The sequence below is a fragment of the Halichoeres trimaculatus genome, unplaced genomic scaffold, assembly GCF_033239565.1.
Source record: "Halichoeres trimaculatus isolate MK-OKI-2021-1 unplaced genomic scaffold, fHalTri1.1 fHalTri1_scaffold_2, whole genome shotgun sequence".
Lineage (NCBI taxonomy): Eukaryota > Metazoa > Chordata > Actinopteri > Labriformes > Labridae > Halichoeres > Halichoeres trimaculatus.
In genome coordinates, this window is record NW_027437180.1 from 24,933,289 (window position 1) to 24,958,635 (window position 25,347).

A 25,347-nucleotide genomic window follows, 5' to 3' on the forward strand; every position below is an offset into this window, starting at 1 on the left:
TTCAGACTAAAGTCAGTATTTTTATCAAATTCTAGAGACTATTTTGGGGTCTTTTTTCATTTATTGATGGGGGAAAACAGAGAGTGAAACCAGATAACGCTTGTCTAGCTTCTATTGAAGACTACCTGTCTTTCTTTTCACATTTCTTTTTTGTGCATTATTTAAAACCCTGATAGAAGTGAGCATAATACATGTAGATTCATGCATTTACGTGTATTTCTGAGTTCTCTGTCATTTCAGACACAGAATAATTGCATGTGTCATTTTTAACTGCCTTATTAGCCATTATGGTCGTTTGTAAGGCCTAAAAGATCTCACTGGCTGAAGAGGAAATTGCTGATGTGACAGATACTTGATTATGAGAGGCCACAGAAACTCAGCTTTCAGCAGACTGTCAGACAGGAGAGTGGTCAATGAGCTCCCCCTGGTGGTTGAAGCCTGTTATCTTGACTTAGATTTTAATTCTGTTATGTTTTATTCAACCAGGATTCTCTCAGATATGAAGGTGCAGATTTATTGCATAATCTTCATCATGACTGATTAAGTTATATTTTTGGGATAGGTCTTAATTTAGAGCTTGTATTTAGCAATAATTGTGCTCTGAATCCTACTTACAGATAAAACAAAAAAATCACCTTTTATTGAAAATAAAATCAATGTTGAATTAATAATAATCCTTTTTTGTTTTGGTATTATAATGTACTTAACTATTTCAAACAGTGGATTTTCTGTATTGATCTTTGTGATATTTTCTTGAAGATCACAGTGTATTTTGAGAAAATAAATTTAACTTTTGCATGCAAGTATGTGTTGGTGTACAGAATATGAAGGGCATTTAAAAGCTCCCCCCTCACATTCAGTCACTTCTGAGCATTTGATTCTTGTTATGTTTAACAAGAGAATACAACTGTATCCTAATCCAAAATAACAGTGAAAGACTGCAACAATTTTTTGGGGAAAAGAGTTGTTTAAGAATGAAAATTTGTATTAAAAGAGGACAACTAATTATACAGTGGGACCAGGAATCCATCACATATAATCCCCTGCAAAAGAGTTAAAAGGTAATTCAAACTGAAGCTGAAAGCTAAAATGCAAGGTGTATTGCAGGGGTGGCCAACCTGTGGCTCGCGAGCCACATGTGGCATTTTGCCTTTCAGTGTACGGCTCTTTGATCCATTCATGAAAAAAGTAGATATTATTATGAGTAGTGGTGTGCTGATCAATCTAAAATATCTATGTATTGATGCCAATGTTAAGATCACTATTGATGAATACTTGGGTGATGACATTGATAGCCTACTTAAGTTTCGGTTTCTCTTCTCCACATCTGCTCCTCTCAGTCACTGATAGCTATCTATCTGGATAGAGATAGATAGATAGATAGATAGATAGATAGATAGATAGATAGATAGATAGATAGATAGATAGATAGATAGATAGATAGATAGATAGATAGATAGATAGATAGATAGAAATGTACTGATTTTCATTTTATGTCATTTCATTTATGTGAGAGAGGAAGTGGGTTTGTAAAACCATGCGTGTGATGTGGCTCTTTGTAGTACCTCAGTAATTTTTGTGGCTCTGGGTCTCTGAATGGTTGGCCACCCCTGGTGTATAGTTAAAATCTTTCTTTCAGAGAATACATTCAATACACCCAGTTTCATGTTTCATGAATTGTTTATTAAGAGTCATCAGCAACACACATCAACCTGATTGCATCTTGGATGGAAAACTGAGGCCAAACAGTGTGAGAGAGGATAAATCTTTGGAAGAACAACCTACCAAGACAGAATCCGGTCTAAAATTATATTTACAGTACCCGTTTTCATGCCACAATGCTGCTCAGATAGCCACTGTTGTGCTGTGTTGTGTCCGTGCAGGCTGAGGGTCTCAGTGGCACTGACGTATGAAAGGCTGATAAAGTGCTCTGAGGAAGTCCTTTACTGGAGACAGAAATATTGATACAAAAATACATCTGCACTGCGACTTTTGAAACACACATAGATTGTACAACATAATTCATTGCCTGTGTAGCATCAAGTAGAAACTGGATGGATTTGAAAGAAACAAAAACGGGTTTCTGAGTTAGATTTAATTCATTATGTATTAGCTGGACTAACTGAAAGAGCTAATGGTCATAATCAACACCATGTTTTCCAAAAACAATTTGAATTTCAGAAACCGACATCTCTAAAAATAAAAGTCAAGTTTAAATAAAAATGTGTTTTGTCTTGGTCTCTGTTCACATTGACACAACATGAGTTACATTTTGATCAATCCTTTATTCTTTCAGGAGTTGAACTCTAAAAAAAGAACATTTCAGATTTTTGAAGATCCAAATGGTATGCATTAAAAATAAGCAATTTAAACAAAAAAGTGTTGCACATTCTCAGTCCCTATGGCCTTTCCTAGCACTCTGACAATGAGCTACTTAAAAAAAGTTTATTTGAGGGTGAACAGATATATTTTGTGTTTCCCCTTCATAAAGTAGTCATAAATCAGGCATATTGTGGAATTAAATAACATTACAGGCACTAGTATGTATGATTTTTTTGCTCTGGTAAATTCATTTAGACAGCTGAGACATCCTTTGTACCAAAATATTCCTCTCAAATTATTCAGCAATCACACAACAATTTCTGGACTGAAATAAAAGGCAAACAAAACCCTAAGTAACAGTTGTAATCAGGTATCACCACAAGACTTCTCACAACTAAAACACCCAACACAAAAACTGACTACAACATGGTGACAAACCAAAACAACTAGCTTTTTATCTACCTCATTAAAAATATATGGCAGTAGAAACTCTCTTTAATTTAAATACCCCACCCCCTTCTGAAAATAACCAAAACTGACTTAATTACACCAAATACACCAATGATTTGCATAGTGTTCTTACAGTATTTACATGATAAAGCATCACTTAAGTAAGGCAAATTTAGACTACATGAATAAAATGTGTTTTGGTGCTCCCATCTGAAGAACATGTGAAGTCCACTGATGTGAAAAGTTAGTGCATTGTAGGAAATTTGCTCCACCCAGAGGCTGTTGAAGAACTGAAAGAACAGAACAAGCTCAAAAAGAATTCCTGAGGTACCATGATGAGTGTACATAAAACACTGATACAAATGCACCTCTGCCACACAAAAACACCACTTTGTGAAAGAAGAAATGACCAACAGAAAACTGAAGTCTTGTAACAGTTGCAGAAAAATAAAGTCCTGCTTTCACAGATAGAACCTTGGTTGACATGTTGTGCTGTAAGGTGCTCACTTATGGTGTGTTAGCCAGTGGTAGAGAGGTGACAGCTCTCCACCTGAGAAAGGCCTTCGAGGTATCAACCAGCCACACGCTAGCTGTGGTTTGAGCTGGTTGCAGAAGACATTCAGATCTAGGGCAGACCCCCCAAAAGAAGTGTTGCTTTCATAAAAATATGCCTACAGTCTTTGGTTGGTGGACCTTGAGCTTGCTCTTATGCTTATGAGCATGATCAGCTGGTGTAGCTGTACAAAATACTTTCTAACTAAAAGTTTGGACGTCCATGTTGGGTGCCAACCCCATTAACAAAAGTAGAAAGATTAATCTGTAATCACATAAAACTGATTATCTTTGCTTGGAAAATAAATACACCATTATTCTTAAAAAGTAGCGATGAAAAGCACTTCACGTAAAAGGTTTCTTTATCAAGTGCTGCCTGAAAAGAACACAAAAAAATACCATGTTAGAGTCTCTGAGGGTCCGCTGAGATGTGATCACTCTTCCATAGGAATGTATGATAAGATGGAGTGCTCTTGTGCAATGGCAGCCAGCTCTTTGAGGAACTCTGTGAACAGGACAGTGGCAAAGACCTCAGTCCGGTCCAGAGAGATGGCTTTGGGTATTGGTGGAGGCGAGTTCTTTAAGATTCTTCCCACCTCACCACTGTTGGAGCGTCTGCTGCTGCTTTCATCTGAGAAAATAAGGATTTGATAAATGACACTAACTGAGGAAAAGCAAAGAGATGAAAAAGCACATGTGCAGGAAATATTTGTGCAGTTTGACTTCACAATATTTTTGTGAACATGATATACCCCTGTTAATGATTTCCCTCTTAATGAATAATTCCATGCAGAAATTTGTGATCCCTAGTGTTACTTTTTTTCAAACAAACATCAAGCATGTACAAAAAAAGTAGAGTACTTCAGTTAAACAACTAAGAAATTCTCTTTCAAGAAACCAGCTTTAAAAGATCTGGCTCACATATTTACACAAACATGCTCAAAACAACTTGTTTTTCTTGCTTGTATCACTGTGAAAACTGCAGGGCGCCTTGTCCAAAACTAAGCCTGATACTCCAAAGGCTTACACAAGTCTGTGTGTGAAACACAGAGACTCATGGCTCAAGGAAATCAAGCAGAATTTATTCAAATTCCCAACAGAAGAATGCAGATATGCTTTCAGCTGCACCCATTTTTGGAAGCAAGCGAGTGTGAAGAAGAGGAACAGTTCCATTCTGAGAAGACATGTCTGTCCTTATAGATAGAGTTTAGCTACATTGCCTTAAATATAAATAAATGAAAATCAGAAAATACATGTTTCCTTTTACTAATATTATTCCTCTTCCTAAAATGAAAGCCATTCTGCAGACCCTTAGCTCTCAAAAGGCCTAACAGCTGAACAGACAAGTCAAACTTAACTGATGAAACATGTAGCTACCATCATTTGCAAACTGGCTTAACTGACATTGTGATTAACAACCATTACCACTTCTGTTTTGTAGCTTTGAGTTTGCTTTTTGGTGTTTTGGGCTCTAAATTATACCATATTTAGATTAGCTTAGTCATTAGCATTAGCATACTACTTGGTTTGGCTTAACATTGATGTTTCCTATTTGTTAGCCAACTTGCAGTGTTTCACTTGACCCCATCTTAGATTTTGAAACAGAAAATACTAAATTTAAACGTATGCTAGGGCAAGGTGACTGGAAACAGTCATCTGCTAACGCAAACACAAGCTTACAAGAGTCATAAGTAGGAACTGTAAAATAAGCTGGAATGCTAATTTTGTCTAGCAAACAGCAGGAGCAGGAGTATGACTATGACGAACATTTCTAAGATTTTTTTCTCCAAAATCTGGTTTTGTTTGTCTGACTTGAGAAATGAAAACAAGTGTTCGGCTTCAGCTGAAACCCTTTTCAATCAGCCTGTTTTATTTCGTCTTGGAATTTTTGTAATTTGTTGATTGATGATTTCTGGGCTGTGGGAACATAGGGCCTAATTGTGCATGGAAAAAAAATAAAGTCTTGGAAATGTGGGAACATTGGGCTGTTTGAACACAGAGCTGACCCTGCAAATAGTTTTGTTTGTGTCTTTCAGAACAAAATAAAACTGTATAAATGATTTTTCATTATTTATGTGGGGATAACATGAAAAGTCACATTTCAGAACTTTGCCAAGACTATAATGAACTGCTGACTAAGGATGGGTACCTTTCACATTTATAACAATACAGTACCAACGCTCGGTACTTGGCAATCAGTATTGGTACTCAACGGTGCCAATTTACGGTACTTTTTTGTGTTTATGTGGTAAAAAGTAAAAAAAATTTAATAATAAAATGTAAGATTTTTTCAATTTAACAAATTTATTCATCAAGAGAAAATTACTTCAATTTTAGCGGGATTTGAAAAAAGAGTATTTTGAATACTTGAGTACACACTTATACTTGTGTGTTAGTAGATCTTAATTGAAACACAGGTTCTAACCACAGCTGAGATATAAACAGAAAGTATAGCTGTACCTGCTTCCATTATTAAATTCTCTCTGGCCAGTAGCCAGTGCTGGGCTGTAGTGATAGACTCCAGGAAGTCTTTCCTGGTGGCAGCAAGGTCTTCTATCTGGTACTTTAAGGTGGCTAACACCTGAAAACAAAACAGAATAAAAAATAAGGATCACAGGTGCAGCATTATACTGTAAAAAATAAAGCTGGAAGATGTTTACTTTAAGTGTTTAGTCTTAAGAAAAGATGTGTGATTCTCTATAATCTCATACTAAAGAAAACAAAGGCTCACTTTAGCTGGTCATATCATGTGTTACCTGGTAAAGGGAGCGAACAGTCGGCTGAAAAACTAGGTTAGTGTTGAGGAGAAAAGAGCGCAGGAGAGGCTGAGGGTAAGCTGCCAACTGTGCCAGGATGCCCGTCAATAACAGGTTGACATGAAGCGAGTTGGACAACATGTTCTCCATACGAGACAGCAGCACACTGACAAATGGACCTGAAACAGAAATAACGTATACACCCTCTTATTTGTGCTGTTAGGATTAAACGCTTCGTGAATACTGCACAAGCTGCAGAAGAAGGATCGTCTTTACTCACCAGTGAAAGGCACTGAATGGTTTCTTCCCGCCCCACTGCTGGAAAATTTGGTCCCAAATGGTGGAAGAATCCTCTCTGGTGTCTCAGCAGAGAAGGAGGTGAAGTCCATCTCCTCCTCCTCCTCCTCTGCAGGTGCTGCGGGTGCTGTAGGTGTAACAGGCTTCTTCATCTCTTCATCAGTTTTGACTTGTTTTCCAGCTGCTTGAGAGTCCAATGTACGGATGAGCTCCTCATACTGGGCCAAAAGGTCGTCGGCCGCCACAGGAGAAGTTGCATTTTGGAGGTTGGAATTACAATCCGTCTGAATTTTGAGTTTTGAGTCTGAGCTGTTCTTGTTACCAGCTGTCAGAGAAGTTGGAGGTGTCACGCTGAGCCCGTTTTTAAGGGGAGCATCTGCTGATTCTTGATTAGTTTCTTGTGTTTTAGCCCCATTTGAGTTGAGTCTAACACGCTCAACATCTCTGGCATCTTTCTTGGCAACAAGATCATACACCTTGACATCATCCTGAAACTCATTTTCCTCTATGTAGGAGCCTTTTACCAACATGATGGCTGTTTTTCTCATCTCTTGGATATGTACTGGAGGCTCAGCAGGTACCTGTATTGGAGGTTTACTCTCCTCAGGAGCCTCAGCAATCTGCATTGGGCCCGCGTCATAACTATCATCCCACTCGAGCTCCAGCTGAGTGACAGAGGCTAGCTCTGTACTTGGTGGCAAGCAGGGTCGAGGGCGGGGTGCTACCAGGAGGGGAACCCTTCTGAGAGCCAAATGGGGTTGACGACCCTTCAGCCCCGACTCCTCCAGGACCCCAGGCTGATATTTCTCAGGAGGCGGGTCTTCTCCATCGTAAGGGGCAGACCACACCTGACAGGCTCGAAGGCAGCGGCTGATGCCCAGATGGGCGTCATAGAGGTAATGAAGGTAGCTGACATCCAGGTGGATTTCTGATCCGATGGTGCAGGAGTTACCTGATCCGTCATCCTGCTCTAAGAAGCTTTCCTTCTCCTCTGGAAGAAACAAACAGAAAGTGTTAATAAAGGCTGGTGTACACCTCTTCACTGCAGAGCACGGCTAATGAGTGTGACGTGTAATTACAGAGGAGAAAGTGATGTGATGCTGTAGGATCTCAAAATATGATAAAATATTCATCATCCTTCCAGCTATTTGTTCATATCCCAGACTAATCCAGATCAACACCTTGCAGTGCATCCTGCTTAAAACCATTTCAGCAGAATTTGATATGCTCTATTTGTTCTGTTGGCACACAACCATTATTCCAATCATAAGACTTGCTCATTCAGAGGAGGTTTTCAATAGAAAACTCTTTGAATCAATGCAATTTGCAGCTGATTTTAGAGGCGCTCAAACATCTATAAAAGCTGGAAATCATTCATTCATTTATGTAATCTGTGTAATCTGTAGCACATACGGTGTTTACAAATGTTTATTCAGCGGTGTCACAGAGCATTATTAAAATTTAGCAGCTTTCTTTCCTCGTGCTCTGCTTGTGGAAAGGGCTCAGTCTCATGAACACGGGTTGAATGGTTTTGACAACACTGCTTCTGTGCATCTAAGCAATCTGCACTACTCCATAAAGCCATTAAATGGTGATAATAAACCCTAAAATGGTAAACAATCAGTTGCCATTTATATGAGTAGCAGCATTGTCCTGATAGAGACAGTCATGTCATGACTGACATCTTACAAAAAGGACAAAAAGTAAGACTGTGATTATAGTTATTTGTCATAATTTACAGCATTATATCTGGTTTACATTCAAGACGCGGTTTTATCCAGTAGTAGTGTAGTTTAATCATGGACTCAAACTCAAGGGATAGTAACACCATTTTCAGTGTGCAGATTTTCTATCAAGATTTTAGATGATTTCACAAAAGTGATAGCTAATTTAATAACTTTACTGTCCTCTGAGTCCTTGTGTTTCACGTCTTAATTACAGTAATCTTTTGTTCCCAAATTGGAGATGTTGCAGATCAAATAAGAAAGTTGAAAAAAGTTTTCCCAAATGTTTCTGAAATGTCTTGTTTGCCTTACCTGAACTGCTTGTAGTGTCAGGAGTCTCTCCACCCTTGGAAAACAGGATGGACTCCAGCTGTCTGAGGGGCGGGGGGCTGTGATCAGGCGAGCAGCAGGACGGTGTTAACGCCAGAATCTTGGCTGCAGACACAGAGTAGCAGTCCCTCTCTCTCACCACACGTCTCTGACTCAACATAATGTGATTACAGGGGATCAGGTACCTGAGGGGGCAGATGGGAACATTAGGACAATCAACAGGTGGTGGTTGGGGGAGAAGCGTCAACAAAGGTGCATGCAGACAGATGGATACATCTCTGCACAACAGGAAGTGAAGAGTAAAAGCTCAACCAGTTGTAAATCAACTGAATGTGGCATTAATGTAACACGTCGCATTAGCTGAGATAGGTGTGAGCAAGTGTGTGGGACTCACCTCAAAACCAGCTGCAGCATCACATCTTCACAATACAAGCCAATGAGAGTGCGAAACAGGGCCAGTGACACAGTACCCAGCTACAGAAAAGAGAAAAACAAAGTTAAGCACATGACAACAAAAGGTATTTCATTATTAGTCAAGCTAGAGATGTTTTGAATGAGCAACAGAAAGCCTATCCAAGTTTTCACTGGGGGTGAGGCAGTGTCCCCCTCCAGACATGTCACCAGTCTATCACAGGGCCGACAATTTGGACAATACTGAATAACAAATTCACGCGATGAGCATGTTTTAGAACATGGAAGAGAGCTAAAATACCCTGTGAGAATATATGCATGCATGTGAACACGCAAACTCCATACAGCCCAGGAATCTAACCAGGAACCTTCTTGCTGTGAGGCAACAGTGCTGATCACTGGATGGTAACTAAATCCTCTCAAACACTTTAAAATAAAATAAATTAATCACTTTTCTTGAAAAAAATAGGAAAAAATTATTGCTCTAAGAAACTGTGAAAATTGCTTTTCACTGCTTTAACTGCTTTTTTAAATTCTTAACGTCTTTGCAGATTACACGTTGCTGTACTGAATGTACTGTACACATTTTGGTTCTGCAAAATCATGATAGACGTTTTCACAAACTTTCACAAAACACTAAAAAGATGTTATCCTTAATGTATTCATTTAAACTATGCATGGGGTTGGTGGTTTGGCTCAGCAATTCAGTCATGCAACCCGTGTTGAGAGGCCTAAGTCATCAAAGCTGGTTCAAATCTGCGCGTGTGGTTCTCCACTCTTTCCTCCAAGTTTCCTGCTCTTTCTTCTGCCCTATCCCCTCAACAAGGGCCTGAAAAACTCATAGCTCAGATGACACATTGGTTTAACTTCATAAATATCAAATTCATCTGTGATCCATGATGTGTACCTAGCACCAACATGCTAACATACATGCAAACCCACACTGGTGAAGCAGCATTTACCAAGGTAACCACCTTTCTTCAGGCATTTCACAACCAGTTGTAAACACAAACTACAGCTGAGACTGATGAATATGTCACATGCTTTATGGCTCAGGGAGTCGGCAAGTCATATGAATGCATTGTTTGGGACCATGACCGACACTAAAATGTATTTAAGTCTTTGCCAAAGCTGAGGACCAGCCAAGCAACTGACAAAATGAAATATATTGCCACCCACATATTCATGCTGCTGGCATGCTTACACATGTGTGTGCAAATAAACATAGTTTTAGTTGAACTTCAAGATGTAAATCATATAGTGTCAGTTTTTCCTTTAGCCCAGGCAGTAAAATTTAAATAATCTTAAAGCAGGAAGCACAACAAGGAGAACTACCTACCTGCTGCCATTTTCAAAGAGCCATTTATAACAAAAAAGAAGGCAAAACAGGGACATAAAAAAGGCTGAAATGTGGAATATTTGTATGTTAGTCAATATTTAACCTGGCTTGGCGTCAGAAATTTGAAAAGCAAACATGTTTCTTGTTTTTCTCTGAGTTTCAGGCCAGTCGGAGCAGACCATAAGCAAACACAGGAAGGAACACCACCAACGTAAAGTGTACACAAGTTATTTACGTTAAGGATTTCATTCTTCTTAACTACAAATACAAGCTGGTCTTACATACAGGACCCTTTTGAAATGCAGGTATAAGTTGCTTTGTTACGTCACTGCAACTCAGCAGCACCACAGCTTTAGTCTGCCCACAGTGTTGCTGACATTTAAAGGTTCAAGAGCCTCTAAGGTAGGTTTTTGTAAAGCATGAGTCATGGTATCTTTAAACCCAGCCTTGTGTTTATTGTGTTCATGTTTTATGAAAAAAGAGTTTACAAGTTTGCTGGGTTCATCCTGTACCTGGAAGGGAGTGTTTATGCGGCTGACGAGAGTGTCTAAGATGTGGACATTTTCATGTTGGTGGAGGAGAATGAAGGAGAGGAAGGTCTGCAGCAAGGCCGGCTCTGATACACTCCTCAGGAAGAGCTCCAGGTATGCTGTGGTTGTCATCACCTCTTCAAGGGTTAGCTATGCAGAACAAGGAATAAAGGAAAACATGTCAATTGAGTTCAATGAGAAATGGTTTTGGTTAGGATTTGTAGACCAACCAAGAAGTACACATCACCTCAACTTCTGAAACAATAGTGTTTAATGTTATCTGTTTGGTTTGGCCACCTTATCTAAAAAATCAACACCACCTTAGAATTATAATACTTGGTTCAGCTTAAAGCATTATATTACAGTCCCAAGAAATAACCATCCAAGTTCAATTAGTCCATCAAGCGTGTTCAGGTTTCATATCCTTGACAAACTCTGTAGTGTCGTCAGGCAGCCTATAAGCAAACACCTTCTCATAGTCATGCAAATCTTCTAAATTAGCATTTTTGCATCATGGAAAAAAAAATTATACTTTTTTATGCTTGAATTAAATAAGAAAATTTTAATCCCTGGAATAAACATGTTTGAAATATACATTAACTTTAGTAAAATCAAATTAGTGGTGTATTTATTCTAACTTTTTGATTATCCAGGACTTGGTCACTTACTGCTTTATTTGGGGGGAATTTATTCCTAGATTTTGTTTTTTTCCTGTGCTGATCCACTGATCAAAAAATCTAAAGTTGACAAGATGCATGTGGTGGGTGTTGTTATTAATTTTATTGCATAATAATAAGAACAGATTGACACTTATTTCAGATCAGTGCAGCAACTACAGCTACAGCTGGACGCTATTTAGCTTAGCTAAGTTTAGCTTAGCAGAGAGACTTGAAACAGGGAGAAAGTGATTATAGCTTCAAGATAAAGAAATATCTGTGAGCTAGCACAGATATAACAAAATACAAGTAGTATCTTGTTAATTGTTTAGCCTCTGTAGGAGCTTAGCTAGCTGTTTTAATGTTAACAGTTTTTATGCTAGGACAAGCTAATTGTCTGGTGTTGTGCTTCATGTTGTGCTGACAGGGAAAATACAAGGGTGGTATCCATGTCCTCATTCAACTCTCCCCTAACAGTTTCATTCGACAGTTAAATTGTAAAGGAGCATGGCCAATACTTGATAATTAACTGAAATAAACATTATATCTCTCCATATTTAGCAGTAAAGAATAGGGAGGAAGTAAGTACCAACCTTGTGTAGAGCAGGTGCTAAAACAGGCACAAGGAATCCATTGTAGATGTAGCCAACAAGCTGGTCTCTGATACCAGGATGGGCCACCTGGAGCAAAGTCAACATACTTGTAAAGGAACATGTCCATCAGAAGTGAATTCGAGCAAACGGTTACAGCAATAAACCATGTGTCAGTAAATCTTTTATGCGTGCATGCAGCTCTGTCACATGTTTGCACCTGAATGACAGCATTGCAGAACTCCAGTGAGTTGAGAAACTGGACAAGGGACGGCATACGGAGCCAGTCTTCTCTGTGAAGGCAGTGCCACTCTTCATTGGGAACCTCCAGTTTAGTGGGTAGGGATGAGTACAGGCCGCTCAGCCCTGTGGCTAGCACCTGTGGAGAGAAAGGGACATCAGCATCAAATGAGCTCATCCAATCTCTGTTCTTAGGCTCATTAATTCACTCACATTTTAATAGACAATGGAGATCTATCCTGGAAGTCCAAATTACAAGTGAACACAAGGTGATAAGTATTTCAAGACTTCTTTCATCTGAAAATCTGCTTAGAAACTGAGATGCAACACTATAGACTAATGGACTGAAATATCTCATGTGTGTGCTTAAGGCGCAGGATTAATTGCAATAACTTTGTTAACCTCTTAACCTTAAAAAAAAAAAAAAAGTAAAAAAGTAAATTTGGCCACGTCGTTTTACAACTTAATATCCCCAAATTCTGTCCCATAAACCTCTAGTGCAGTTTTGATGAGATTCACCTGCCTAAATAAGACATGCTAACATGCTTAACCAAGAGAATGAAAACAATTATTATCAGCAAAATCAATTTTAACTTTTGCATGGGAGCAATGGTACTGTTGACATGTTAGCATGAGTGTTATAAAAAGGTAGAAATAGGCTTCACTGATAGTTTTTCTATAAACAACAACAACACGTAATCCTTAATGCTGTTTAAGCTACTAGGCTGCTTGTATCCACAATAAACTACACTGTAAAGATAAGGCCTGTTAAGTGTTTTGATGAAGCAAGAAAACTATGCTGTATACTTGGTATCATGTGATATGTACAGTCTTATAAAAAGAAAATAAACTGACATCAAGTAACCTCAGAGAGAATTTTATGGACTTTATCGAACATTTATGAAGAAGTGTGTAGTCTATTGCATAAATGATATGTGTACAGCTTCTCTGCAATAAGCTCCACTTTCAACATCACAGATGAGCTGATACAGTGCAAAATGTTGATTATTTCTTATTTCTAATGTTTTCTTGTTGTTGGTTTTTTTGAGGACTTGAATTTGATGCAGACCTAGAGCAGAGCAGCAGCCTGCATTTTCAGGAAGAAGAACAGGCAGGAGAACAGCAAACATGTGATTTGTGCCTCCTGCAGGTCAGCTCTATAAATATTTGAGCAGCAGAGTCTTACCTCCTATAACGTCATGATATGGAAATGGGGTCACTAATTACTGCATTCATGCCTTGAGACTGTTTTTCAAAAGTCAGCAATAATACATTTTGACAGGTTAAGATTTCAAACACTAGTCCACAAAAAGACACCATAATTTAACTATAATTACAGTGCATAATCAGTTTCGCATTGATGTACACAATATATATCCTGTACAGGATTATCCTTGCAGTCTGCGCAGTGGAACAAATTAAATTCAGACTCCAGTTGTAAACTTGGCATCAAATCAAAAGCTATTTCTCATGCAATGTCTGAAGCTATAGCTAAATGGCATTATTTGCACAGGATTAGCTTGCAACCGTGCAATAATCAAATGAATGTCTGACATTCAATGCCAGGGATGTTTCACTTCAAGTGGAATCATGATCTCATCTCCGTATATAAGACTAACTACGTTTAACAGGGTCACAGGGTGTCTGAAAGGAGCTATGAGAGAAGACGAATGCTCTCTTCTTCTTCAATAAGGACAAGTTAGAAAGAAATAGAAACTGTATCGGAGATACTTATCAGAAAAAAAGTGTTAAAGACAGCAAGAAGGATAGAAAAAATCCTTGTTTGGACTGACCGGACAGAAAAATGTGTTCTCTGCGATGTGTTTGGCCACCCGCTCATTCTCAGCAGACAGCGACATGATGAGCAGCAGAGCGTCTCTGGCCTGCTGCCCCACTGTGCCCTCCCTGTGGATGAAGGGGATGAGCAGCGAGAAGATGAGGAAGTTTGTTGCTCCCTGATCCTCACTGGTGTGGAAAAACAGCTCAAGAACTGACGTGTCCTTTGCCAGAACGCAGCACAGCTGGTTGAGCAGCAGCACCAGCTCAGCCTCGACCCTCGGCGCTGTTGTGCCCGAGCACGATGACAGCAGCATCATGAGCGGTCGCAGGATGGGCTTGTGATGCAGCAGAGGCTGGTGCGCCTGACCCACCAGCATCTCATACATCTTGAGCTGCTCCAGCTTCATGTCGTCGGTGAACTCCCTGCGCAAACTCCACACAAAGAGCCGCTCCATAACGTTCTCCATCACCACAAACTCCAAAATGGGGCCCATGGCACCGCCATGACCGCTCTCTTCCTCTATCAACAGGAACAGCATGTGCTCCACATAGTTCTGCACTGCGCTTGCTTCATCTCCAGGGATGGGGCCAAAACGAGGGCCCCCATTAGAGCCTGAGCTGAGGTTGATGACACTGAGGGAGGACAGGGTGGAGCTGCTGCGAAGGGGGTCATGCTTTTCTAAGATCTTCACCACCTGAAAGAAGAAAGAAGAGAAATATTATTACACTGACACAATATATTCCTACAACCTTTGATTTTCAAGAAAGAGCTGCTGCAAACTTTCTAAACTTTAAAAGTTTTCCAATTCGGCTACCAAACAACATTCAGATGAAAAAGTTATACATTCATAACTCATAGAGTTTGACTTTTAAGTTTATCACGAATGCAATAAGGTTGGCATTTTCAGGCTGCATAAAAAGCAGCTAATGAGAAACTTCAGTCTTCACCTTTGAATAGAGGAAAACCTGAACACAAAGACAGACAGAAAATCAATCAAGCAGATCCATGGAAGAACCACATTGATTGCAGGGATTTAAAAAGTGCAAAAAAGCATTAAATCAGTTTCCATGTGCGCTGACAAGAACAGCTTAAGCTTTAACAACAACATAGTGTACAGTATATTGTTAACAGCTTTTCAAAAAACACCTATGCAACACACGCACAGGTAAGTGTTTCCTCATTATCTCATCTATATGTCAATCCTAAACCAATATGGTGTAAACAGACTACAGCTCAGAGCAAATAAAGTCAGTTCGCTAGCACAGAGTGAAACAGTCCTTTGTGTATCCCTGACCCTCCCTTATGTGTCCTCTGTGTAGAAACCAGAGTCACAATAAAGGAGCCAGTGTCCCCAGCCTGCCCCTGCTGCCATGACAATAACCCGCTGTACACAAAAGGACTGGGCATGGCTGATGGAAACACGAGAACACAAGTTTGTAATCTGTGTCGAGCCTGCTGGGGCTCGGCCCAGTGGCCTGAGGATCGGGGATCAGCTGGACTCAGACTCCAGGATTTTAACAAGTTGAGAGGAGGAGGTCAGGGTTTACTTAGTGGGCATACAGTAGAGTCAGAAGTCTGATAAAACTGTAATGTACTGGAGAGTTGCTGCACGGTTTACTGAGACATTTCTAGTAAGAGTCAGCTGAGTGTCTGTTTTTGTGATAAACTGAAGTGAAGAAATAGTACAGTGCACAATGTATTCCTAATTCTACTTTTATTTTGGAGTTTCTTAATATGGACACTGGACAAAAATCTGATTAAGGGATTGAGTCCTCAAATGAAAAGCTTAACTACAAAATGGTTTTTGGGTTGCTGCAGGAAAGAAGTTTCAGAAAAAAATAAAATTGTGGCAGAGGAAATGAAGCCAATAAAACAACTGAGGGAGAAAATCCTTCTAAAAGTTTCTGTAATTTTCTTTTGAAAGGATTTTTTTTTCTTACTATGTTCTTTTGGTATGCGTGTTTTTCTTTTGCTATTAAGTTATAACTGCTCCAATAGCTTGTCAAATACTGCCAGAAAGTACCTGTACAGCAGTGAAGGATTCCAAAATGAATAAAGGTTTTAAAATAGAACTAATGATCCACTTCTGTGTCATCAGATATTAAGTTTTAAAAGTAGGGATCTTGAAATCACAAGGAAATTAAATTTACTCACAAATCTAATGGTGCAAAATTATGCTTGAGTTGGTGTTACAACTTTCTTTTAAAAGTTCTAACAATACATTAGATCTGTATTTGCTGACAGTGGTGTCTTGTCTTTAATCTGCAGGGGTTTTATGATGAGTCAGCCTAAAGCAAAGGACTGTCTTATGCATTATTAATACAAAACAGCAGATTCAGGCTGCTATCTGAACCACCCGTTTTAACTCTGCATAAAGAGTCTCTAATTATTTAGTCTCTCAATATTAAAAAAATAAAAGCACAGAAATAGCTTAAAAACATTATTTTTGGTTTAAAACACATGAAGAGAAACTTCATATCAGTGGGGATGCAGGGTCACTTTTCTGGTTTGTTTTGATAGCACAGTCAGAGATGTTTGAAATCTATGCTGGATAGGAGCGTTTCCACATTCACTCTACAAGTCAGCAAACAGAAAAACATTCATAAAACTTTGGCATTTGAATGAATAGGATGACTCAGTGTCTCTGCAAAGCCTCAGTGGCGTGAAAGTAACTGCCTGCACTGTCCATAGTTGAATTCTGCTGGCAGCGGGCAGCAACACACAGATCATTTTGCGTGTCACCACAAACACAATGAGCTCTGTGAGGCCAAAGAGCGGCAGATAACACACAGCAAATGAAAACAAGCCTTATCTACCAATGAATTAGGTTGCAGTGCTTCTTAGACAGGGTCCAGGCTGATATCACTAACACAAAGTCGTCTCGGATTTCAAGGTTTTCCAAACAGAAACCAAACTTGAGAGCACTCTCATCTGGCTGCAGGTTAACTATGCAAGAAAATAAGACTGCAGGAGTGAAACTGTGCAGCCAGTTTGCCTAAAGCAAATCAAGCTTTCACTCAGGACGATGAGCTCTCTCTTTTTTTATTCTAACCACTGTCAGTGGGAGGGACTGGTCAGGGCCAAGTGCTTCTGATTACATCAATGTCTACAAGGAAAAAAAGGAAAATCAAGCAGAAAAATTGCAACAAACTTACAAGACTGAGCTCATTGCATAAGAGGAGTTACACAAAAAGATTTTGACAAAACAAGTTGAGGCGCAAACCTTTGATGTTAAACCACAACAACAATCTTATTGTAATGGAGGGGTTATAGGACTTAATGGCGGTTTTAAAGCATTTAACAAACTGTAGAAATAAAATTCCTACATTGCTTCTACGACAAGTGTCAGGCCTGTCACCAGTCTTGACTTAGCCGTGTAGCTTTGGGATCAGTTTGTATTCAGAACATTAAGCTCACTTCATACACATGGCTTCCACATTCATCTGACTGCAACAACCAAAACATCCTTCACAGAAAAGTGTGTCAATAGAGCAGCCTAAATCCCGTCTTTCTTTGACGATGAAGTTTTTGAAAGACAAATCAAAACCTCTGCACAAGGTCCACTTACTGTAGCATCCTTATTTTAATTGTCTGCAAAGTGTGGTCAAACTTCTCTTACCAGATGCAATTATGAACCTTAATACTAAATTTGTTTCAGTCCTGCTCCAAATATTATGGTTTAAAACCACTAAAATTCATATTAAATACTTTTCTTACAGAAATAATACCAATTTGATTATATTTTTACTCTAGTAAAAATATATCATTCTTATTTCATACCTACTTAAACACTCTTGCCACTGCTGAACTAGAGAAAAAATCTATAATCTACAAAAATGTAAAAGTTGTTTCTGTCTTCCACCCGCAGTCTCATAGCATGGGCTGTGAAAGTTTGAATTTTCCCCTTCTCCCTTTGAAGTTTTAAGATTTTATCAAATTTAAGTGCATGTGATTTAACTCATGAGAGCACAATATAACTTTCCTTTTATGTTATAATGTAATTATGTTTCAAGGAGGTCCAAAATCCAAATGATACAATACACACCATAAGATACCATTCCATCTTTTACTATATGGTGCAATACAATATTATCTGATTTATTATTCTGCTCCACACAGATATGATGCACTATGCTGCATGACCAGACCAGATGATACGTTACCAGACGATATGATACAAGACGATATGACATAATAGGTTACAACAATACCACATGATAGGGTACAATGCAATAGGATACGACATGAGATATAATGGAATACAATGCTGCACAACACAATTTGTTCAGGTACGATACAACAGAATAGCCCACAATTCAACATCATATTGTATAATGATATGACAAAACTCATTTCATGTTCCTTTTTATGGAAAAATTAAAGTCACAGTATGTCAACATCTTTTATACAGCTAACAATTAATTCTAAGGTGAAACTCCCCACTTGTGACTAGGGATGGGAACCGAATTAGGTACTTTTACAGGTACCAACCGAATCCTGTCAAAAGTGCTGGGTATTGATTCATGTAAAATCAAAAGGTGCCATGTTTAGGTACCTAAATGCATCCTTGTGACTGTGAGAGAGTGGAACAGTAGGTGATTTTCCATGCTGGTAATGAACACAGCATTGCAAGGTTATATATAGAAGAACAAATATGTCAAATTGAAAAAAAAACGTCATTATTAAACAAATTGATATTTTTTACCACATAAAAAAGTACAGAAAATTGGTACCGTTGAGTACCGGTACCCATTGCTAGGTACTGGGCATCAGTATCGTATTGTTTCAAATTTGAAAGGTACAGACCCCCTTGTGACCAAACACTGCTAATCCCTACAAGCGTATCTGATGGCAAACTTTATATGAAACACAGAGCTCCACATGGACCCCACAATGACCGCCTCTGATGTAGCTGACATTGAGTTACCAGCACACTTTTCTATCCCCTCATTGCCTGGCCACTGTCAAACTCCTGACAGTGTGTGTAGGTTTTGTTGATCTCAGCGTGGGAGGACTTAGGCCTCTCAGGCTGCCAGGACCCACAAGGGTGAGCTGGGACACATGCAGTCGCTCAGAGCCAATAGGCTGACACAGTCTGTAACGTTCTGCCAAGACTCAGCCAGCCATAGCTGTACTGTAGTTGTAGTTGTTAGGACAGCACTGAAGTTTGCCTGTCAAGCTGTACTTCTGGTGAGACAGAAGTGAAGAAAAAATAGTGTCTAAAGAGAAAGCGGAGGAAGAAAAAAATTCAAGGAGCGACAAGATGATAAACAAAAAATGACACTGAAATTGACTTTTTTGGGCTTTTGATGGTGTTTCTGTATTTAATTGACAGGAAATAAGGAGAAGAAGAGAAAGTGAACACAGAGAATAGAGGGACGTGATACACAGCAAAGGTTTCTGGTTGAACCAAACCTGCTATTTTGTTGTAAATAACACTTGGAACTATTTCATCAAGCTCCTGAAGTTTTGATTCAGCACGAGCACTAACCTGAGCCCAGTGGTTCTTGAACACAATCATGCAGGTCTCTGGATCTACCCCCTTCAGGACCAGAGACTGCCCATCTCGGTTTCCATTGGCGACCATGGAGGCCATCATCATGGTGACCAGGTAGTACGTGGGTTAAACCATGTCATAGGCAGGAGAAGGAGGACATTCCTGACTGCTTACTGAGTGCAACCAAAACCACGGGAGGAGGGATAATCACAGAGGTCCTGAGGATGCAGAAAAAGCAAACAAGAAGACATCATGACACACACATACACAAATACACATACAGAGCAGCACTGATGCAATGATATGCAGCAAATTTCTCTCTCTCTGCATGGTTGGACAGCAGCTATGACAGGCATGCAGGAAAGAGAACAATAACAGGCAAAGTCAGATGACTCAGTAGAGGAGAGACACATCTTGCTTAACTTTGGCTCAGAGACTCGCCTGCTGCACTCTGGGCTTCAGACCGAACTGTCAAATTGCTTTTGGACTAACTCACACGCCTGGAGTGGATTCCTGCAGGCCCCCTGACATCGCTCTTATTACACAAACATTTTTTACATCAGTGGGCAAACAGTAACTGGGTGTGAACGGCTCTGACTGAACGTTGGGACTTCAGGGAGAAGGGAAAGATGACTGTGGCTTATGCATGAATTTGGTGGGAAATATTTTAGTGTTTTCATTTCAAAATGACATAACTAAGGTCTGCACCATTTGTCTAAAAAAGATGCATATTGTTTTAGCTAAAAGTAACCTGAGGGCAGCTCTGCAGCTTTGATCCAACACTCACATTGGCACAGCGGAAATTTGGAAGATGCCCACTTTCCTCCCCAGTAAGGAGCTAATTTGTTGTTTTCATTGGAGAGGACGCAAGTGGAAAGATTGACTGCCCTGAACAAGACAAACATTTCCCTGAAAATACAGGGAAAGGCTTTAAGCAAGGAGGGATAGAGAGCAGATCTAGTTTTCTTCTAAACGGCATCTAGTTTCTAGGTAGATGGCTGCACTTTAAGTGGAAGGATGTTAAGATGTGCCTTATCTCCTCATATTTCCTCTCTTTGCAGACAGTTAATGTTGACTATAGTTAGAATCTGATATGATGCATCATGTTTATTAAAGTTGTCCCTTGATTCACACAAGATCTCTCCATCATTTAACAAGACAAACCATTTCTCTATTCTACAGCATGTACTCCAGCTGCCCTGACAACAAACATACTTTGCATGCAGTGCGTGTACAATGCGGACAAAGTACACATTTTGCATGTCGTATGCAAACAATTGAGAAGGGCTGAACCCTGCCTTGAACTTTGACCCTCTTTCTCATCTGTTGCGGTTGCTGAGGGTGAGTGAGAAAATAGCATCCAAGAAGATGAGACAGCTAGCCATTGCCATAGAGACCAGAAGCTTGATAAATTGAATAAGTGTAAACTCCAAATAATATTTATAAAAAAAAAATGTATCAAAAATTTGAAGTGATATTAAGTACCCTACCTAGTCTATGTGATGTATTTCTACACCAGCCTGGAAACAATAGGTCAGAGAGGCTAACAATGAAAACTCAAAATGCAACCAGGCGTAACTGTACATGGTGCTATTCCATGCTACATTTCTACTACATGTATCTGTTGGGATACTCTGCATCTTAACCTGGGGCACTACAAAGTATGAAACCCTGGGTGTTGGTAGACGGCCTGAGCCCTGCCATGCTGGTTGCCAAGACAGCACCTACCCGGGTGGCTAAATGCTATCTTTCTAATGAGTAATGTGTTAACAAGAACAGCTTTCAATTATTAAATGTGAGCAACTATATTTACCTTGTTTTCTCTCTTTATCTCCAGCATGCACATGTTGCTAGCATCCTAAAAGTTGCTAGCACTTGATAAACTTTACTTACTTGCTGGACCTTAAGGAGCTAACTAGGGGAAGAAAATGGATCTAGGGTAGAAATTAAGATATGTTTCTTCACTTACTTATGCTGCCAAACAAAACTGCCAAATGTATTCTTATTTCCTCTAATGGAGAGAAAAATGTCTGTACCAGCCTCAGCTTCTAAACAGCATGTCATGATGGGTATAGGTGCACAGCCTATGAGTCATGGAGTTATGTTAGCGCCCCAGACAGTAGCCTACCCATTAGAGGGTTAAATGCTAACTCTGGCTTTCCAATATGCTAACAATGACAATATTCACAGTATCATGGTGAGGAATTATAGTGTTTACTAATTTAGCCATCAAACCTAAGCATACAAGTGCTGCTATCACATTAAAAGTTGCTAGCACATTTGCTCTTAGGGAAAAGTGAATGACTAAACCAACTCATATGGCAAGCCGTTTCACAGATACAGTAATCTATTTTCCCAAACCACTGATGCTAAACCCACAATGGTGTAATAATATCCTGAGAGTACAGCTTTTTTATACAATAGTACAATTTTGTGTGCCTCTTTATCGAAAAGTGCCTTTTTTTTTAGATATTGGTTTATATAACTTAAAATGTAAACTTTCCAGTAGTGTAAGAAAAAAAAGTAGGTCTAATATTCAGCAGGACTTCAATTGTTCACAAAGTGCCATTTAAATTAAACCAATAAGAAATAAATAATATTTTGATAAATGTATGGAACAGTGCAGCTCAGCAACATGTGTGCCTAAAAGAAAAGAACATTGTTCAGTGTGTTCGCATGACAGCACCAACAAGAGTTCAGGACAAACACTTTTACCAAACAACACAAGATCATATACACTATGCTGTCACCACAGGGGATCAACTGTAAAACATGCAGCAGCTGCACGCCACAATACCACGTTGGAGCCTCTCTTTAGCCTGCCCCTATGTCAGCCTCTCAGCCAATCACAGCTTACCCCCTCCTTTTGAATCAACTTTATACTACACAAACATCCCAACCAGGCCCAGAGTTTAGGTGTAACAAGGCATGCAGTCAAACTTTTGCCATCTGCTTTCAGTTAGAAGAGAGAGTCGGCTGGTTGGATTCTTGAGGAGGAATGTTAAAGCAGTGTGGTGAGTGTGTTGTAATGTGTGCATGTGTGTGTTTGTGTGTGGGTCTCTGAGGGGTTTCATACCTTTGCTGGAACATCTTCAGGAGATTTTGTTGCTAGGAAGACAAGGTCCTCATTTTTGTCCGGCTGTCACTGGAAAAAGAGAGAGGAAAAGACATGTCAAGAGACGAGCAGGAAATGAGTGTCCATGTGAGAGGCAAGGCGTGCTGGGAAGTGACTGGACATGAGTAAGCTGCTGCAAACGCCTCTTGGATGGAGATGGAAGGGAGGAGGTTACATGAAGTGAGGGAGGGAAGAGAGCGCAAGAGGGGGAGGGAGAAAGAAATGAAAAACAGGGTAAGAGAAAGTCTGTAGGTGGAGGTACAAGAAATATGACAGTTACAGCAAAATACATCAAATTGTGTGTAAGCCCAATATTTCTGTTTTTCTACATCCTAATGATCCATCCATGGTTGGACAATCACACTTTTGTCCTTTTCAGTGAGAAATGTGACAAATCTGGTACCCACATTACATCTGCCCCTCTTCTACACCTTCACCAATCCAAAACAGAAATCAATTCACATGACTTAGCAGCTTATTTCTGAAAAAAAAAAAAAAAAACACATTGACCCCAAAAACTCTGTATTTGTGTTGTCTGAAAGGATTTAAAAATGTGGCGTCTTTTGGAAACGAGCAACCTTTCATTTAAGCGTGATGTCATGTAAACAAAGAGTGAGAAAGAGACAGATGGTGATAGATGTGTACGTCAGTGTGTGTGGGTGAGTGTGATAAAGAGGAGTCATCAAGCACTTGTTTCAAAGGTTTTTATATGGACTCACATTTGCTTTGTTCGAGAAAAAAAACACACCGGGTTCACTTCATAAATAATTTGACATTCTTACATCACTGCTGCTCTTGTAGATGTGACAGCAGGCTTTATGAACTGTTGCCATGCTGGTTACCAACCATAAGCTTCTGATAGCCAGAGCTAACAGACCACTTCCCATGTTTTGTCCTTTATGGTTGGAATTATAACAGCCCTGTATAATCATAGCTCCTGTGTCAGCAGTAAAAGGCTAAAATCAAAGAGGTTTAATATTTAACAAATTGCTCCTTTACTAGGAGAAAAGCTTATAGCAGATATACAAGTAACAGAGTTGCAATTGACATTAATAGATCAGTCATTTCTACCAAAAAAGCAAAAACAAGTGTGTAAAAAAACTGTAGTGCTTTGAAAAGTCATGCTGAAAAAAAAACAAAAAAATACAGTAACTCTAACCATGCATTCAGTGAAAGTAAATAACTAACATTGGTAATGGAAATCAGTCAACAACCATAAGGGGAGAACTTGGTTATTTTTTGTTTTATTCTTATTTTTATGTTTATTTTTTATCATTAATAATTTCTTTTTCTTTTTCTTTTTTTTTAATTGATTTATATAATTAAGTTATTCAACTCTACTTGATTTTGTACTATATACCAATGGCATCTATATCTACCTTACTAAGTTTGTGGGCATTTATTGCATCTATATATGAATTACAATGTTTTATTTTACTTTACAATGTAAAAAGTCTATCAAATGCTAAGGTTTATCCATACTGTAAAAGTATTTATTTTAACATAGTCTTATTTACTTATTTTTTCTTATTATTATTGCTATTTTTCATCTAATTTTCTTGTTTTATTTTAGTGTTTTAATATAACACAGTATTTTTCTTGATTTGTTGTATAAACAAGGAATTTATCTGGATCATTTGTATGAATTATGCGTCACAGTGGTGTTGCACATTTGGAAAAAAATAAAGGGACATATAGGCCTTCATCACGGCTGTTAAAAAAAAAAAAGAAGAAGAAGTCATGCTTGCACTTAAGTGTCACATTAATGCTGAAAAACTCTTCTTCTTATGCAGTTTACAACAATGAAAAGTATTGTAAATCCTCTGGTATTTGTCATTGTTTATGAAAAACTGAAATTGGTGGATTATCATAGCAGCATGGCCAGTCATTTCACAAGAACCAAAGGCTTGAGCTACAGCTGCCAGAAGTTGAGCCTAAACGAGAGAAAATTGTGGTGCAGAGGGACAAGGATGTATTTAAGATAAAGAGAGTTATAATCAGCAAGTCTGTCTGCAAGTGAGCTTGATGAGCTCTTTTCAGGACTGCCAAATGAAACGAAAAGATGATAAAGAAGACACAGACAACAAACAAGTGAAGACGAATGAACCAAAGCAGAAAAGAGACAAGAAGAAAAAAAAAAGAGGATGAACATGAATCTCAAAAATCCTTGGGAAGTTCAACAGTTAAGGAGATTAACATTAAGCTAACTCATTTTACACAAGCTATTACGTACAATCATCATCTGAGCAAACCCTTTAAGTCTAACTTGGAAAAAAGTGTTTTCTATCTACTTTTTAATTGGCTAATGATGCAATCTATACAGACCTTCCTGTTGTAAGCTGCGTTTACATGTGTATTTGCATCTTCAGATAGCGTTTTGCAGCTAAACCTAGGCTGCCTCAGTAGAAAGTTAATGCTACTTTTACTTTTGCAGGAAGCCTCTGAAGTTTGCATGTGTTTGTATCTGTGTCTGTCTGCATTGTTTTCAGATATACAACAGACAATAAGATTAGCCTTTAAAATCAGAAATTTGCTGAGTGAGCACAGGAGCCACATAGGTTTGTCTTCATCTGAGACTCAGCAAAAGCATATCATCACACTTTAAACAACGTAAGGGCAAACAGAAAGCTGAAGCTACTCAGAACCACAAAGAAAAATCTCATCTTCTGGAGGAACACAATGTGTCCGTTTGAATGTAAGTCATGACCTAACATCCTGCTCTCATTTACTGTAATTGATGTCACACACAGGGAGAGCC

At 39.0% G+C, this 25,347-nt stretch overlaps 1 protein-coding gene across 1 annotated transcript in view; it reads right to left on the bottom strand.

The window, feature by feature from the left end:
- Positions 1 to 1,746: 1,746 nt before the first annotated feature.
- Positions 1,747 to 25,347, bottom strand: part of fhip1aa (FHF complex subunit HOOK interacting protein 1Aa) — a 32,222-nt gene continuing 8,621 nt past the window's right edge. The window contains exons 2-13 of the mRNA XM_074662278.1: positions 22,551 to 22,619; positions 19,469 to 19,692; positions 13,991 to 14,671; positions 12,178 to 12,336; positions 11,961 to 12,047; positions 10,694 to 10,861; positions 8,826 to 8,905; positions 8,414 to 8,616; positions 6,361 to 7,368; positions 6,081 to 6,259; positions 5,785 to 5,905; positions 1,747 to 3,955 (exon numbers count right to left, since the gene is read on the bottom strand). Coding sequence (XP_074518379.1) covers positions 3,759 to 3,955; positions 5,785 to 5,905; positions 6,081 to 6,259; positions 6,361 to 7,368; positions 8,414 to 8,616; positions 8,826 to 8,905; positions 10,694 to 10,861; positions 11,961 to 12,047; positions 12,178 to 12,336; positions 13,991 to 14,671; positions 19,469 to 19,579 — 2,994 coding nt within the window. The 5' untranslated portion in view covers positions 19,580 to 19,692; positions 22,551 to 22,619 and the 3' untranslated portion in view covers positions 1,747 to 3,758. The remainder of the gene's footprint in view (positions 3,956 to 5,784; positions 5,906 to 6,080; positions 6,260 to 6,360; positions 7,369 to 8,413; positions 8,617 to 8,825; positions 8,906 to 10,693; positions 10,862 to 11,960; positions 12,048 to 12,177; positions 12,337 to 13,990; positions 14,672 to 19,468; positions 19,693 to 22,550; positions 22,620 to 25,347) is intronic.